The sequence below is a fragment of the Eucalyptus grandis genome, chromosome 3 (genome assembly GCF_016545825.1).
Source record: "Eucalyptus grandis isolate ANBG69807.140 chromosome 3, ASM1654582v1, whole genome shotgun sequence".
Lineage (NCBI taxonomy): Eukaryota > Viridiplantae > Streptophyta > Magnoliopsida > Myrtales > Myrtaceae > Eucalyptus > Eucalyptus grandis.
Genome location: NC_052614.1, coordinates 69,082,501 through 69,099,532, shown reverse-complemented (window position 1 = coordinate 69,099,532; position 17,032 = coordinate 69,082,501). Strand labels below are relative to the sequence as shown.

The 17,032-nt window shown below is 40.8% G+C and overlaps 1 protein-coding gene across 1 annotated transcript; it reads left to right on the top strand.

The window, feature by feature from the left end:
* Positions 1–978: 978 nt before the first annotated feature.
* On the top strand, positions 979–3,441 carry LOC120292096 (G-type lectin S-receptor-like serine/threonine-protein kinase LECRK3). Its single transcript, XM_039309978.1, is given in 2 exon segments — positions 979–2,977; positions 2,979–3,441. Coding segments are annotated over 2 exon segments (2,385 nt in total). The 5' UTR covers positions 979–1,039; the 3' UTR covers positions 3,426–3,441.
* Positions 3,442–17,032: the final 13,591 nt, after the last annotated feature.

Below are 17,032 nucleotides of genomic sequence, written 5' to 3'. Positions count from 1 at the left end.
GGTGGACGGATCTGCTCATGGAACCGGGAAGGATCGGTATCCACCGGTTCCCATAAATTGGAACCGGGAATCGGACTGGTTGCCTCAAGAACCACCGGTTCCGGGTGGTTCCGGTCTGGTTCCGGGCGGTCCGGGCGGATCCCGGTTCTTTTGCACATCCCTAATAAAAATAGGAAGTAAGATATTAATTATAAAAGTTGGATCCCTTGGCTTCTGCGCATGTCCTGCCATATACTCACCTTCTTTCTATGCTTTGCACATGGGACTTGCATCTGGGAATGGGAAGAGGGTAGGGAGAGAATGGCGTTTAATAAATAAATGATTTGCTCAAAAAGAGCAATGAAAATAGAAAAGTAATACATGAATTATCAAAGTTTGATTCCATGGCTTTCGCGCATGTCCTGCCATAATCACCTCCCCTTCTTTCGATGCTTAGCACATGAGGCCTACAACCGCACATGGTGAAGAGGGTAGATAGAGAATAACTTCTGCAACTCCACATAAGGTCCGCTACCATTTCTTAACCCCTCTCAAACAGCGTCCTCAGGCTAACCCACTTCTTGAACCCCCGGTTAAACCTTGTAATTAATTAAACTTATCAATTTGTCCATCTTTGGATAAAATATTTACCTCGTGGACGAGTTGTAGTTAGGTTGGCAAAACAGTAATCATATTTTAATATGACCCGCGCATTGAAACTTTCAATTTCCACGAAGCGACCTGTAATCGCTTTGATTTCTGCAGGAATCAAATTCTTGTGTTTTGGTTAATAAAATATTTTCAACTCAAAAAATCCTCTCCTCTAAACCTAAAAGATGTTTCAGTCAAAGTCTTCTAAATTTGTCTGTCTCTCCTTGGGAAATTTCTGGGTCACGGCCAAAGCTGGATGGCCCTGCCCAAGCAGACTTGCCTTTATCTAAAGAAAAATAAGTGGGAGAGACTCGTGTAGCTTCGAAAGTAGGTAATCTCTATAAGAACGCTGGTTTCATCCTTAAGGCCGAAGTAGCTCAACTCAAGGAGCACGCCAGTTTCACCAAACATGGCTTCAGTTATACTAGGAATCCTTCTTGTACTCGTTCCCCTTCCCCTTTCCGCCGAAGCTCAGACCCGCGGCAACTTGACCTTGGGCTCCTCGTTGACGGCAAACGACCAGAACTCTTCCTGGCTGTCGCCGTTGGGCGAGTTTGCCTTCGGGTTCCGGAGAATGGGAACAGGAGCTCATTTGTTGGCTATATGGTTCGAGAAGATAGAGGACAAGACCATCGTCTGGTCGGCGAATGGCGATAATCTAGCGCCCGAAGGTTCGAAAGTCCAGTTGACCGGCAACGGCGGGCTGGTGCTTACCGACCCGAGAGAGAGAGATCTGTGGTCTTCTGGCCTGAATGGCACTGGCTTAGCGTATGCGGCCATGCTCGACACAGGGAACTTCATCCTAGCGAGCGCGAGCCACGTCAAGTTGTGGGATTCATTCAGCCGACCGACGGATACGATACTGCCAACGCAACAGTTAAATTTGGGAGCTGCTCTAACAGCTCGCTATTCCGAAATGAATTACTCCACCGGGAGATTCCACTTCAAGCTAGGAGGCGACGGAAATCTCGTATTTTATGCCACGCCTCACCCGTGGGCTCCCACAGATGCTTACTGGGCCAGCGACACCGTCGATAGCGGCTTCCAGTTGATATTCAATCAAAGTGGTCAGGTCTACCTCACAGACAGGAGTGGAACAATACTCAACCGTATCACCACAGAACTAGTCCCAACCAGCGGATATTACCAAAGAGCGATCCTTGAATACGACGGGGTATTTATACAATATATCCACCCTAAGACGGCAAATTCAAGTTCTGGCCGGCTTGTTGGCTGGTCGAGGGTCTCTGTCCCAGTCCCGCAAAATATATGCACGAGCATCACCCAAGAGATTGGCAGTGGAGCTTGTGGCTTCAACAGCTACTGTACTCTTGGAGATGATCAGAGGCCCCGATGCCAATGCCCACCTGGATATACTTCGTTAGATTCAACGAATGAGATGAACGGATGCATACAAGACTTCGTACCACAGAGTTGTAACGGAAGTAGGCCCGAAACAGACCAGTTCGTTTTGCGTGAAATGCTCGCAACAAACTGGCCAATTTCCGTTTACGAGCAAAGCTCGGAACAAACCGAGGACTGGTGCAGAGAGGCTTGCTTGGCCGATTGTTTTTGCGCAGCTGCCCTTTTCGGCGATGGATTTTGCTGGAAAAAGAAGAACCCTCTTTCCAATGGAAGGATGGGTCCATGGGAGAATATAAAAACTCTGATCAAGGTCAGGATAAATGACACGACTTCAAAATGCGCAAAAAACGACCAGAAGAAAAACAAGAATACGACTCTGATGATCATCGGATCAGTGCTGTTGAGTTGCTCTGTCTTTGTGAACTTGTTTTTACTCATTACCTATTTAATATATAGAAGCTTCCGATCTAGGGATTTTAAGTTGTCACAACTAGTCCAGATCAATCAAGTTACAGGCATGCGGACTTTCACTTATCAGGAGCTTCAAGAAGCAACATATGGATTCAAAGAAGAACTGGGTAGGGGTGCTTTTGGAACAGTGTACAAAGGTGCTCTTGGATCCGAGGATGCAGACTTTGTGGCAGTAAAAGTGTTGACGACAAGGAATGGAGAAAGCGAGAAGGAGTTTGAAAGAGAAGTGAGTGCAATTGGCCAAACTAACCACAAGAACTTGGTGCTGTTGCTTGGATTCTGCAATGAAGGTCAACATCGAATACTGGTGTATGAATTCATGAGCAATGGCACTTTGGCGGATTTCGTATTTGGCGCTTCAAGGCCCAGCTGGTACAGAAGAACAGAAATTGCCTGTGATGTAGCGCGGGGGCTCTCTTATTTGCACCAGGACTGCACCAGGCATATAATCCACTGCGACATCAAGCCGCAAAATATTCTTCTTGATGGCTCTCTCACTGCAAAAGTCTCGAGACTTGGGATTAGCTAAGCTCTTGATGGCAAACCAAACACGAACCACCACTGGAGTCAGAGGAACCAGAGGTTATTTAGCGCCAGAATGGTTCAGGAATATGCCTATTTCTAGCAAAGTCGATGTTTACAGCTTCGGCATTTTGTTGGTTGAGCTCATCTGTTGCAGAAAGAACTACAAGCCGGAAGCAGAAATTGAAGCTCAAATTGTGCTAGTTGATTGGGTGTATGACTGCTACCATGACGGAGGCGTACTTAAGCTAGTGGAGATTGATGAGGAGGCGTCAAGTGACATAAAGAGGGTGAGAAGATTTGTGATGACAGCATTGTGGTGCATCCAGGAAGACCCGGCTTTGAGGCCAACCATGAAGAAAATTACTCAAATGTTGGAAGGAGCTGTTGAAGTCCCAATACCTCCATTTCCAAGCTCTTTTATGAGTTCAATATGATTTTGCTTATTTAAGACCACTGCTGTTTGTAATCATGAAAAGTACTCGTATTGTCTATAAGTGCTATTACACATACTGTCTTCACATGGATCCCGATTAAATAAGCTATATCATCAGTCAAGTTTAACATTTCCTCGCATGTATCCAAGAGAGAATGGGTTGATGATCGTTGTAGAAGGGATTGCATGCGAGGCCGAATGCAACTATCAAAGCATTTTCATCGACATTTTGCTTCATGAAAATTGCATTTGACACAGTGGAAGAGTATTTTAACTTGATCCAACCAAAACATACCTTATTTGCTAAATTAGATGATGAGAAGCATATGAAACTTGCCGATCTTCAGGTCGTGGATCGTTGACCTGGAATCCCAATTTCAACAGTTCTGCTGCTTTTTTATTCATACAGGAGGGATACTCACTTCCTTTCGGCAACCAACTTCTTCTAGACCAAAAAGATCCCAGTCCGCAAATCACGTAGTTAGAAGTATAATTTGAGGGTGGCTAGCAGGTTTAAAGTTTGAATAGGTGATACTACAAAATCTTGACAAATTAAAACAGAATAGAATGAGTCAAGATTATAGTTTGAATTAGGGTCAGATTTTGGAATGTAGTAGCACAAACTTTGAATCACCCAGCAAGTGTGCAATAAACAATAGCAATAAACAATAAGAGTTCAGATAAAAGGAAATTGTACACGAAATTTATAGTGGTTTAACTTAGATTAGGCCCACGTTCATTCTCCTACTTAACAGCCTACTAGTTAGATTCCACTAGATAACCAATGAATGGTTACGGTCAACTTGTGCCACTTATACCCAAGTGCTTCTATCCAAAGCTAGTGCTGCTTATACTCAAGTCGATAGGACTCACTATTATACACCAAAACATGCACTTAACACCCTCAACAAGTCTCAAATAATAATAAATTTAAGCTCACAAGATAAGCGTATGTGGTCAAAGTTTGCTCAGATTTGGAAGTCGTAGATTCAATGCTTTGTCTCTTATTGGCTCCTCGGCTCTAGTATGGGGTCGAAGTTTTCTTCTTTATTTACTATTTTGATTTTTTTTTTTTAAATATTTTGAGCGTTTTGCATGATGATCTATTGGGTCCCGCCTCACTTTCATGACAAACACATGATCGTGATCTGTAAGCAAGCATGAGATAGTGTTTATACAGTTCGGCATGAGATCGTGTTCATACAGCCTGCATGCTTCATGCAGGACACCGCTGCAAATTTCCACGTCCATACAAGCACCGAAACGTTCAATTTCCACGAAGTGACTTGCAATCGTTTTGATTTCCGCGGGAATCGAATCTTCGTGTTTTGGTCAAAAAAACATTTTCAACTCCCAAAATCTCCTCCTCCCTAAAAGACGTTTCGGTCACAGTCTTCTAAATTTGTCTGTTTCTACTTGATATTAATTAATGGCTCTGCCCAAGTAGACTTGCCTTTTTCAAAATTTTCACGTACGGAGAAACTAAGAAACACGCCTACTCTAGTCATGTTTCATGCACGGCACTTTTCCAATATGATTAAAATTTATAAATCTTGTTGGTTATATCATGTAACTTGTTGGTCCAAGTTTCAACCTAAGTAACACCAATATTAACACGCGAAACGCGATACGACACGACACGACATGTTGATAAGTCATTTAAAAAAAATAAAGAATTCCGACACGTTATGACACATTATATATTAAATTTATATTTTTTATTATACATAATATATTATCATTTTTATGATTATTTCAATCAAATTAATTTGATTCAAATTCACAAATAAATAAATAATAATAAAAGCCTAGAATGAATTTATACTAAAAATATTAATTTACCATTTGTTAATATCATTCATTGCTTCAATTTAACAAATTTAACTCTATTATGATAATTCATAAAACTTGGAAAGAGGAAAAACAAGCCATTCACATTATGAACTTGCGTGTCAAATTTATCGGAAGAAAAGAGAAAAAAAATTATAAATGAATTGTGTATCACAGAAAGTAAGAGTCAAAAGAAAAAAAAAAAAAAACTAGATTTTTCTTCTTTCCCAATTTATTTATTTATTATTATTTATTATTTTATTATTATTATTATTATTATTATTTATTTTTGGATATATACATTTAGAAATCATTTATTGAAAATCTTTAAAATTGACCCCACATATCAAAATCATGTGTCAAAAACTCACATGTCGGAATTCCAACCAAGTGTTAGGAAAGTTGACTAAGTGTCGGATTTTTCGACACGTGTTGACTGAGCGTCCGAGACTCTTAGACACATGTTGGAGTGTCTGACACAACACGAAAGATATCGGAGAATGTCAATGGTTCATAAGTATATACAAACAATGTTAGCAATTCGCCAACATTAAATTGAAGAGTAAATTATCACCTTTCTTAGAAATTATCACTCAAAGTTAAAAACCTAGCAGTGAAACTAGTAATTTAAGAGTGAATATGATAAGTTACCAATATGGGCCTTGCTATAAGTTAATTTATTAAGAAAGTTAGGAATTTTCCATTGGAAATATAACCTTGGTTATTAACTTACCGTGGGAATAAGTAACTCACGAACGATGTCAAAAGCTTCAATGTTCTCCTCAAGTCGAATCTCCCATGATGTATCAAAAGGCACAATCTTCTTGAGTGCAATAGATGTAGTGAGAGGCATGGATGTTGTTAGATAATGCAAATCCATATATCTTTTCTAAGGATTAACAAATCAGATCCCCAATTTCATGAAATGTTGTGAAAAATTTGATAGCTGAAAATTTAGGTATTGGCAATGAATCCCCAAAAAAAAAATCATGTCTATCCAGCACAATCCATGACCAAACCAAGCTCCTTTCAAGTTCATCCATCTCTAATCTTCATCCCCTTTCTATCCTAAAAGGCATTCGGTTGTGGTCCGTTTATCACATAACAAGCACTGAATCAAAGTTTAAAGTCGAGTATGCTAGCTTGCCTTGCCCTGATGGGTGTTCGTAAGATTTTTTTATTAAGTTATTGATTTGATACTTCATTGATCCTCTATAAGTTTTAAATGTTTTATATTTTTTTTGGAACAAGTACATCAAAAATCCTAAAAGTTATTGTAAAAGTGTAATCGAGTTATGAAACTTTCCAAAAAAGCAATCAAATTTTAAATTTTTTCAAATTAGTTCAATCAAATTCCTCTATTAACTCCGTCTAATTTTGTTAATGAAAAAAAAAAAAAAAGCTGACATGGTTTTCTTTTTTACTATTTTTTGAAAAAAGAGGCGCTGCTGAGGTTGCTATGTTAGCCATTTCAGAAAAAAAAATTAAAAAAAAAATTGAAAGGAAAGTTGGCTTGAGACATCTGCTGGTGATGCCCAAAATAGCTGGCGCAAGCTCTCATTTTCACTTCTCTAATTCTATCAAAAACCATTCTATTGCTCTTTTCGTCTTTTGGCATTGAAATAATCTACTGCCAATTTAAATAGAGTACGATACCATCATTCAGTAATCTTGGACATATCTCTAGTCCTTTCTTTACGTGAAAATTTAATTTTCTTTTCTTTTTGGTTAGAAAAGTCGACGATAAATTTAAGAAAAAAAGATAAATAATTTGGTGACAGTTTTGAATGTAATGTAAGAATAAAGTCTGTTTTAGACCACAAAAAAATAAAATATTCATTTAAAAATTTGTGATTTACAACAAGCTGTTATTCTCATATAGTTTGTTATGGTAACAAAACCCTATTAAAAACACTGATGACTTCCTTTTTTTTTTGGCAAATTGAGCCATTTTTCAGAATTACATTACCTTCTTTGGCTTCACGAACTTGATTTTCTCACCCTCCCCTGTTCCATTCTTATATTACTCGATTATCTTTCTTATGTTCATCATTGTGAAAAGGATTTTGGTGTGCCAGATGTTTACGTCGCTTCCCTAGCTCAGCTTTGCACCAGGGATGCTCTCCTCTCCGTTTAGCTCAACTTCTGCATATACAGCTACTTGACAATTGGTGGCTTCCTAGTTTCACTCAAAAATCAGAATAGATCAGGGTGAGGGATCACGATTGATTTTTCTTCTCGTATCTTGCGGGCATTTGTTGTGATACTTTCATGTGACAGGGTGCGTATTTATTGTAATTAGCACCCTGCTCTAGTTGAACATGTTCTTTCATGTATTTATTTTAATCTTGACGCTCTTTTATTGCAGAGATCGCCTGTCGTGGGCATATTAACAAGGCATGATTTTATGCCTGAGCACGTGTTGGCATTGCACCCCACCCTCATCAGGAGGAGATGGAAGAGATTAAGACTACAGTTTCCCCGTCTATTAAAACTAAGAATTCAGGAATTTACCCAGGAAAATTCCTACAGGCCAGGTTTTGTGTGATTCATGTAGCAGGGAGCTTATTGGAAGGCACTCACTATAAGGTCAGGCCCTGATCGAACCCTACAGACCTCGGAAAATTAGCCCTTCGCCTTACTAATTGAGCATTATGGAAAGCGGCGAGTTGTAATTTATTTGCCGTACGAATGTATCTACAAGAAGTTTTGGGTGGCATTATCATTGCGGCACGGGAAGACTTCTGCTGTGACTGAGATGCTAAAGATGTGGAGGAGTCTTGTCAGTAAGATCAAAAATGTCCAGAAAACTGTAGATAATTTACCTCTAACTCAGTAATTTATATACAGGAACACTCCCTCTGTGTACTGATCACTTATACTATATACAAAACCAAATTGCTTCTAAATGTGGTAGTTTCACGTGATGTCATTGAGTCCATGAGAATACCACATCGCACTGTGACATCCATTTAACCAAACATATCTGTTGAAAACCAATCGGCGTCGCAACGGAAGCGGATCGTATATTTTGCAATTATGTCGGGAGCTATAGAAATTGATCGAAATAAAACGAGGAACAATAAAAGAAAATGACACAAGAAATTTACGTGATTCGGTCCGAATGTCGGAACCTACGTCCACGGGGAGAGTCAGCAAATCAATCCACTATAAATCGGAGAATTACAAAATTACAATTACACATATGCACTCAAGTGTTTCCCAGTCCTACTTTATACCCGATACCCACGGTGTTCAAAAAACACCTCACTCACTGGACTTGACTTCCGCACAAACCTCTCGGAGCTCACGTCTCTCGCTCTCGGTCTCACGAGCTCTTTTCCTTTCGCTCTTTCTTTTCGCAGCTTACCGAGCTCCAGACGTCTTCCCCTTTTTATCGGTTGAAGGGAAGAAAACAAAATAATATTGTGCTCCAGAGTTGTCAGGCGCCGATCTTCAAAGCATGAGCCACCATGCAGTTAATGAGAGCATGTGAGCGGATGAACAATATGCACTGACACACGTAGAACTTCTGCCTTCTCTCTTTCTTTAATAATAATAAAATAAGAGAAGCCCACAATCGTTGAACAAAGAGAGGGAGAGAGTTCGGCGCCTACATGATAGGCTTATGAGGCAGCACACCATTTTCTACGGGCATGCATGCACATGGCCATGTGCATGCATTTAATAAGGTTGAAGGAATTCGCACGAGCAACACTTCAGAAGATTTCATGCTGACAAATGACAAGGCCACAAAAAAATTCAACACATGGTGTGGCCTTCATTTCCAACGGTAGAAGCTCGTATCCCTTTCGGCTTCTACCACGTGACTTTTAATTAAATGCTTCGCCGACATTCTTCCTCGTTTCAACGTGAAAATATGTTTGCGCGTATCGGATATTGTATAATGGATTCAAACTTGAGACATAATTCAACAATTCTCCACCTTGGCTCAACGTTTGAAGCCAAGTTATAGTGATTATTTTCCATGCTCGGCTCTCCCAACGCCCCAATGGGCGCTCATACTCTACAGACACCAATCGAGCTCATACAGAGCTCGAGCTTTGCTGAAGGAACATGCTTCGTCATCATATCTGCTGGGTTCTCCGCTGTTGCTATTTTCTTCACAACAATTTTACCCTTCGCTATGACATCTCGGATGAAATGGTACCTGATGTCGATATGTTTTGTTCGCTCGTGATATATTGGATTATAAGCCAAATATATCGCACCTTGATTGTCACAGTATATGGTGACACTTTTCTGCTCCAGTCCAAGGTCCGAGAGCAAACCCCTTAGCCATATCGATTCCTTTGCAACAAAGGTTAGTGCCATGTACTCCGCCTCAGTCGAAGACAATGCAACATCGTCTTGTAAAGACGCTTTCCAACTTATTGCACCACCTGCAAGTGTAAACACGTACCCTGCTAGCGATCTGCGATCATCCAAGTTACCGGCGTGATCTGAATCCACGTACCCTGTGGTCTCATTGCCATTGACGTTCCTCCGATACATAATGCCGACGTCTGCTGTCCCCTTTAGATATCGAGGATCCATTTCACGGCTTCCCAATGAGTCTTACCAGGTGCTTCATGTAACGGCCGACAACACTTACAGCCTGTGAAATGTCGGGTCTAGTATATACCATGGCATACATAATACTACCCACTGCACTAGAATAAGGAACACGGGACATATGTTCCTCCTCCTCCTCGGTTGCGGTGATAACTTGTCGAAAGTTTAAAATGTGCGGCTAAAGGGGTACTTACAGATTTTGCTGACTGCATATTGAAACGTGCCACGATCTTCTCAATGTATTTCTTTTGAGACAAACGCAACGTTCCTGCAGCTTTGTCACGCAAAATTTCCATACCCAATATTTTCTTAGCAGCACCTAATTCTTTCATTTCAAACTCAGCACTCAACTGCCGCTTCAACACATCAATATCAGACATATGTTTAGCTGCTATTAACATATCATCAACATATAATAGCAAATAAATCAAAGACCCATCCTCCAATCTCCTAAAATAAACACAACTATCAAACTGGCTTTTCAAATAATCTTGACTAGTCATGAAAGCATCAAAACACTTATACCACTGTCTAGGAGATTGTTTCAATCCATACAAGGATTTCTTCAGTAAGCAAACATGGTCTTCCTTACTTGGAATAGCAAATCCCTCAGACTGCTTCATGTAAATTTTTTTCCTCCAATTTACCATGAAGAAATGCCGTTTTCACATCTAGCTGCTCCAACTCAAGATCCTGTGCAGTAACTAAGGCAAGTAATACACGAATAGAGGTATGCCTTACCACAGGAGAGAATACTTCATTGTAATCGATGCCCTCTCGTTGAGTATACCCCCTTGCAACAAGTCTCGCCTTGAACCTGGCTGCCTCTACACCGGGAATGCCTTCTTTCCGTTTGTAGACCCATTTGCATCCGACAATTTTCTGACTTTTGGGTACTTTGACCAACTCCCATGTCGATTTCGATAGAGTGATTCTATTTCTTCACTCATAGCCTCTAGCCACCGTGATGACTCAGCACTAGCCATCGCCTCGAATAGGATGAAGGCTCATCCATCTCCACCTCATCACCTACAGTTAATGCATATGCAATATCAGTATAACCATAACGTACCGGTGGTTTAATTTGCCTTCTTTGTCTGCCTGTGGCTATGTTGTGTTGCGGCTCTGCTGGTTGTTCAGTATCACCGTCTTCAGGAATTGTGGCCTCATCCGCAATCTCTTCATCAGTTACCTCTGAGGTCTTTGGAGACTCCGCCTGAATCTCCACCTCACTTCTGACACCATGATCCGTTTGCTCTGCTGGTTGAGTCTCAAGACTCCTCTTTGGAAGCATTGCAGTCTCGTCGAAGATCACGTCTCTGCTGATTAGAAAACCGGGTGATCTGGGATCAGTGCACCACAGCCGGTAGCCTTTCACCCCTTGTGCATAACCCAGAAATATGCACTTCTTCGCCCTCGGCTCAAGCTTACCATCTCTTGCATGAGCATACGCAGGACATCCGAATATTCGTAATCCGGAGTAATCAACAGGTTTCCCCGACCATACTTCCTCAAGAGTCTTCCACTCAATAGCAGAAGATGGAGATCGATTAACTAGGTAACACGCCATATTTATTGCTTCGCCCAAAATTCCTTGCCCAATCCCATGCGAAAGCATGCACCGAGCTCGCTCGAGTAAAGTTCTGTTCTTCCGTTCTGCTACGCCATTCTGCTGTGGTGTCCCAGGAACTGTGCGGTGTCTCACAATCCCTTCCTTTTGGTAGAACTTGGTAAAGTCCTTACCACAGAACTCTATGCCATTATCAGTTCTCAGGCATTTGATTTGTTTACTTGACTGCTTCTCAATCAATGCCTTAAAATTCTTGAACTGATCAAATACCTCGGATTTGTGCTTCGGAAGTACACCCATACCTTCCTTGAGTAATCGTCGATGAATGTCGCATATATCGGCACCTCCTTTTGATGGAACTGGAGACGGTCCCCAAACATCTGAATGAATGTATTCGATTTGGTTGCTTGGTCGAATGTAGAGCTGTACCAAATTTAACACGACGCTGCTTCCCAAAGATGCAAAGTGCTCACACAAGTCCATCTTTCATGTCTTCTGACCTTTCAGCAACCCATTTTCACTCAACATTGTCATACCTGCCTCACTCATGTGTCCCAATCGCATATGCCATAATTGAGTCAAATTTGAGTCTGACTCACCTAATGAAACTGTAGCAACTCCGGTCACGGTTTCTCCCAGTAAATGATAGAGAGAATTCGCCTTCTTCCCTTTCATCACTGTCAGGGCACCTCGAGAAATCTTCAGCACTCCACCTTCAGCTGTGTATTTGCACCCGAGGTCATCGAGTGTTCCCAAAGAAATAAGGCTCTTCTTGAGCTTCGGTACGTGCCTTACGTCTGTCAACGTCCGTTCTACGCCATCATGCATTCGGATCCGGACTGTTCCTATCCCCACAACCTCGCAGGCTGCATTATTCCCCAAAAGAACTCTACCACCATCTGCAGTCTGGTAGGTAGTGAACCAGTTCTTATGAGGAGTCATGTGATAGGAACATCCAGAATCTAGCACCCATTCATCTCCTGACGAACTCGTAGATACACATAGGACAGCTTCGGCATCACTGGTACTCTCCTCGGCAACATTCGCCACACTGCTTGTGGCATTTTGCCAAACGCCTTTATTTCTAAGCTTTGGACAATTTCTCCTTATGTGCCCCTCCTCGTGACATTCGAAGCACTTCACGCGACCTTTTGATTTTCTATGTCGCGACTTCGACCTGCTTTTGCTTTGGCTTCTGTTGCTGGGCCTCCAATGTTGGTCTCTACCTCGAATCACCAGTCCACGCGCTACATCTTGCGCTAGACTGTCATCACGTAACTTTCTCTGCCACTCCTTTGAAAACAGGGCAGATTTTACCTCTTCTGAGGTAATCGTAGTACGCCCCTGTAACAAGGAGTCGGTAAAGTGCTCCCATGACTCCGGTAAAGACGCCAACAACATCATGCCTTGTTCTTCATCATCTAAAATCTTGCCAACATTCTTCAAATCCATCATGAGTTTATTAAACTCATCTAGGTGGGATCTAATGGACGTACCTTCAGTGTATCGGAACTGGAACATTCTCTTTAGCATATATAATCAATTGTTTAAACCCTTCTTTACATAGAGGGCCTGGAGTTTTTCCCATAACGCTGCGGCATCCTCCTCCTCGGCCAACTCTATTAGCACTTCATCAGATAAGTTCAACAGGATGATGCTCTTGGCCTTCTCCATTAGCTCGTCCTTCTCGGCATCTCGCATTGTTTCGGGCAACTGTGCCTTGCCCTCCAATGCCTTGGCTAATCCTTGAGTTGTTAATAGCGCCTTCATCTTGACGCTCCATAACCCGAAGTTGTTCCTCCCGTTAAATTTCTCAATTTCTACTTTTGCTCCAGACATAATTGCAAAGTCTTAGCTTTGATACCAATTGTTGAAAATCAATCGGCGTCGCAACGGAAGCGGATCGTATATTTTGCAATTATGTCGGGAGCTATAGAAATCGATCGAAATAAAACGAGGAACAATAAAAGAAAATGACACAAGAAATTTACGTGATTCGGTCCGAATGTCGGAACCTACGTCCACGGGGAGAGTCAGCAAATCAATCCACTATAAATCGGAGAATTACAAGATTACAATTACACATATGCACTCAAGTGTTTCCCAGTCCTACTTTATACCCGATACCCACGGTGTTCAAAAAACACCTCACTCACTCGACTCGACTTCCGCACAAATCTCTCGGAGCTCACGTCTCTCGCTCTCGGTCTCACGAGCTCTTTTCCTTTCGCTCTTTCTTTTCGCAGCTTACCGAGCTCCAGACGTCTTCCCCTTTTTATCGGTTGAAGGGAAGAAAACAAAATAATATTGTGCTCCAGAGTTGTCAGGCGCCGATCTTCAAAGCATGAGCCACCATGCAGTTAATGAGAGCATGTGAGCGGATGAACAATATGCACTGACACACGTAGAACTTCTGCCTTCTCTCTTTCTTTAATAATAATAAAATAAGAGAAGCCCACAATCGTTGAACAAAAGAGAGGGAGAGAGTTCGGCGCCTACATGATAGGCTTATGAGGCAGCACACCATTTTCTACGGGCATGCATGCACATGGCCATGTGCATGCATTTAATAAGGTTGAAGGAATTCGCACGAGCAACACTTCAGAAGATTTCATGCTGACAAATGACAAGGCCACAAAAAAAAATTCAACACATGGTGTGGCCTTCATTTCCAACGGTAGAAGCTCGTATCCCTTTCGGCTTCTACCACGTGACTTTTAATTAAATGCTTCGCCAACGTTCTTCCTCGTTTCAACGTGAAAATATGTTTGCGCGTATCGGATATCGTATAATGAATTCAAACTTGAGACATAATTCAACAATATCAGTTTCGAAACCTGGAACTCTCGTATGCAAATTTTTGTAGGGTATCTAGAGGATTATGTACATTCATCATTGCTATTATCATTCCTCTCTAAGTTGGCACAAGACGGCACAATGCCACCGATAGCATTGATCAGGCACATGTTTGATGCGAATTTCTCCGTACTTTCGAGCATATTCAATTTCCACGGAAAGACTTGTAGTCGGTTTGAATTCATAGGGATTGAACCAGCACCTTCTACTTCCATTCCTTTCGCCTCATAAAGTCTCCAACTAAACGTGTACGGCGACGTCGTTTGGTCAAAGTCTTCCAAATTTGTGCATTCCTTGTAAGGTATCTGCAGGCTTCCTCGTTGACCGCGAACGACAGGAACACTTCCTGGCGTTCTTGCTTGGTTAGGTCGCGACTCAATTCATTCTCCTTAGGATTTTGATGATGCTACTGAGAAATAAAAATAATCCTGAGATGGATATTTTTAAATCACTGTGTTAATGATGTGTGATTGGAAATGAAAAAACGAGGTGAGGAAAACGATGTCAAAAGCTTCAATGTTCTTCTCAAGTTGATTCTCCCACGATGTAACAAAAAGCACAATCTTTTTTATTGAAATAGATGAAGTGAGAGGCATGAATGTCATTAGATAATGTAAATTCACATATCTTTTGCTAAGGATTAAAAAATCAAATCCCTAATTTTATGAAACGTTATGAAAAATTGACAATGAATCCCCAAACAAAAATCATGTCTATCCAGCCCAATCCATGAGTAAACCACGCTCCCTTCAAGTTCACCCATCTCTAATCTTCATCACCTTGCTGTCCTAAAGCATTTGGTTGCGGTCCGTTTATCACATAACAAGCATTGAATTGAAGTTTAAAGTTGAGTGTGCTAGCTTGCCTCGCCCCAATGGGTGTCCATAAGATTTTTTATTAAGTTATTGATTTGATACTTCATTGATCCTCTATAAGTTCTAAATGCTATATATTTTTTTGGAACAAGTGCACCAAAAGTTCCAAAGTTATTGCAAAAGTGCAATCGAGTTATGAAATTTTTCAAAAGTGTAATCAAGTTTTAAAACTTATCAAATTAGTTCAATCAAGTCTCACTATTAACTCCGTGCGATTTAGTTAATGAAAAAAAAAAACCGACATTGTTTACTTTTTTATTATTTTTCAAAAAAGAGGTGCTTCTGAGGTTGCTAGGTTAGCCTTTTAGGAAAAAAAAAAGTTAAAAGGAAAGTTGGCTTGAGACATCCACTGGTGATACCCAAAATCGCTGGCGCAAGCTCTCACTTTCACTTCTTTAATTCTATCAAAAGCTGTTCTATTGCTCTTTTCGTCATTTGGCATTGAAATACTTTACTGCCAATCTAAATAGAGTACTACACCATCATTGAGTGATACCTCTAGTCCTTTCTTTACTTGAAAATTTGATTTTTTCTTTGTGATTGGAGCAGTCGACGATATATTAAAAAAAGGTAATCGATTTGGTGATAGTTTTTAATGTATTATAAGAATAACAGTTTGTTTTAGATCACAAAAAAACAAATAATAAATAATTATGAATTGTTGTGATGTCAACTCCTTCAAGAATTTATGATTTATAATAAGTTGTTATTATCATAATAACCCAAAGAACACTATGCTAACAAAGCCTATTAAAAACACCGATGCTTTCTTTTTTTTAGCGAATTGGGCCATTTTTCAGAATTACATTAACACCATCCTCCTTTGGCCTCACGAGCTTGATTTTCTCACCCTCCCCTGTTCCATTCTTATATTACTCGATTATCTTTCATATGGTCAAGTTTAACCCCGTGAAAGGGATTGTGGTGTGCCAATTGTTTATGTAGCTTCACTAGCTCAGCTTTGCACTAGGATGTTTTTTTTTTTTTTTTTTGGTAAAAGAGCTTTGCACTAGGATGTTCTCCTCTCCGTTTAGCTGAATTTCTGCACATGCAGTTACTTGACATTAGCTTCCTAGTTTCAGTAAAAAAATCAGAGTAGATCAGGGTGGGGGATCATAATTGATTTTTCTTCTCGTCTCCTGTGGGTGTTTGGTGTGATACTTCTGTGACACCGGGTGCGAATAGCATTTTGCTCTGGTTCAACATGTTCTTTTATGTATTCATTTTAATCTTGCCTGTGGTGGGCATATTAACAAGACATGATTTTATGCCCGAGCACGTGTTGGTATTGCACCCGACCCTCATTAGGAGCAGATGGAAGAGATTAAGACTACAGTTTCCCCGCCTATTATAACTATTTTAGCATAACCAGTCGAGCATTCAGGAATTTTTCCAGGAAAGTTCCTACTCAATCAGGCCAGATTATGTGGGATTCATGCAGGATGGAGCTTATTGGAAGCTCCTAATTATAAGGTCAGGCCCTGATCGGACCCTAAAAACCCTGGAAAATTAGCACTTCCCCTTACTAGTTGAGCATTGTGGAAAGCGGCAGGTTGTAATTTATTTGTGGGACGATTGTATGAACAGGAAGTTTTGGCTGGCACTATCACGGTGGCACGGAAATACTTTTGCCATGACTGAGACGCTAAAGATGCAGAGGAGTCTCGACAGTAAGATCAAAGATGTGTAGAAAACTGTAGATAGTTACCTCTTTTGCGGTAATTTATATACAGGGACAATCCCTCTTTGTGAACTGATCAATTATATTAAATGGAAACCAAATTGCTTTCTAGATGTGGTAAGTATTGTATGATGTCGTAAACTCCATGAGCATGATATCTTTATGTCATCGCGACATTCAATTAACCAAACATGTCAGTTTTGAAACCCGGAATCCCTGGA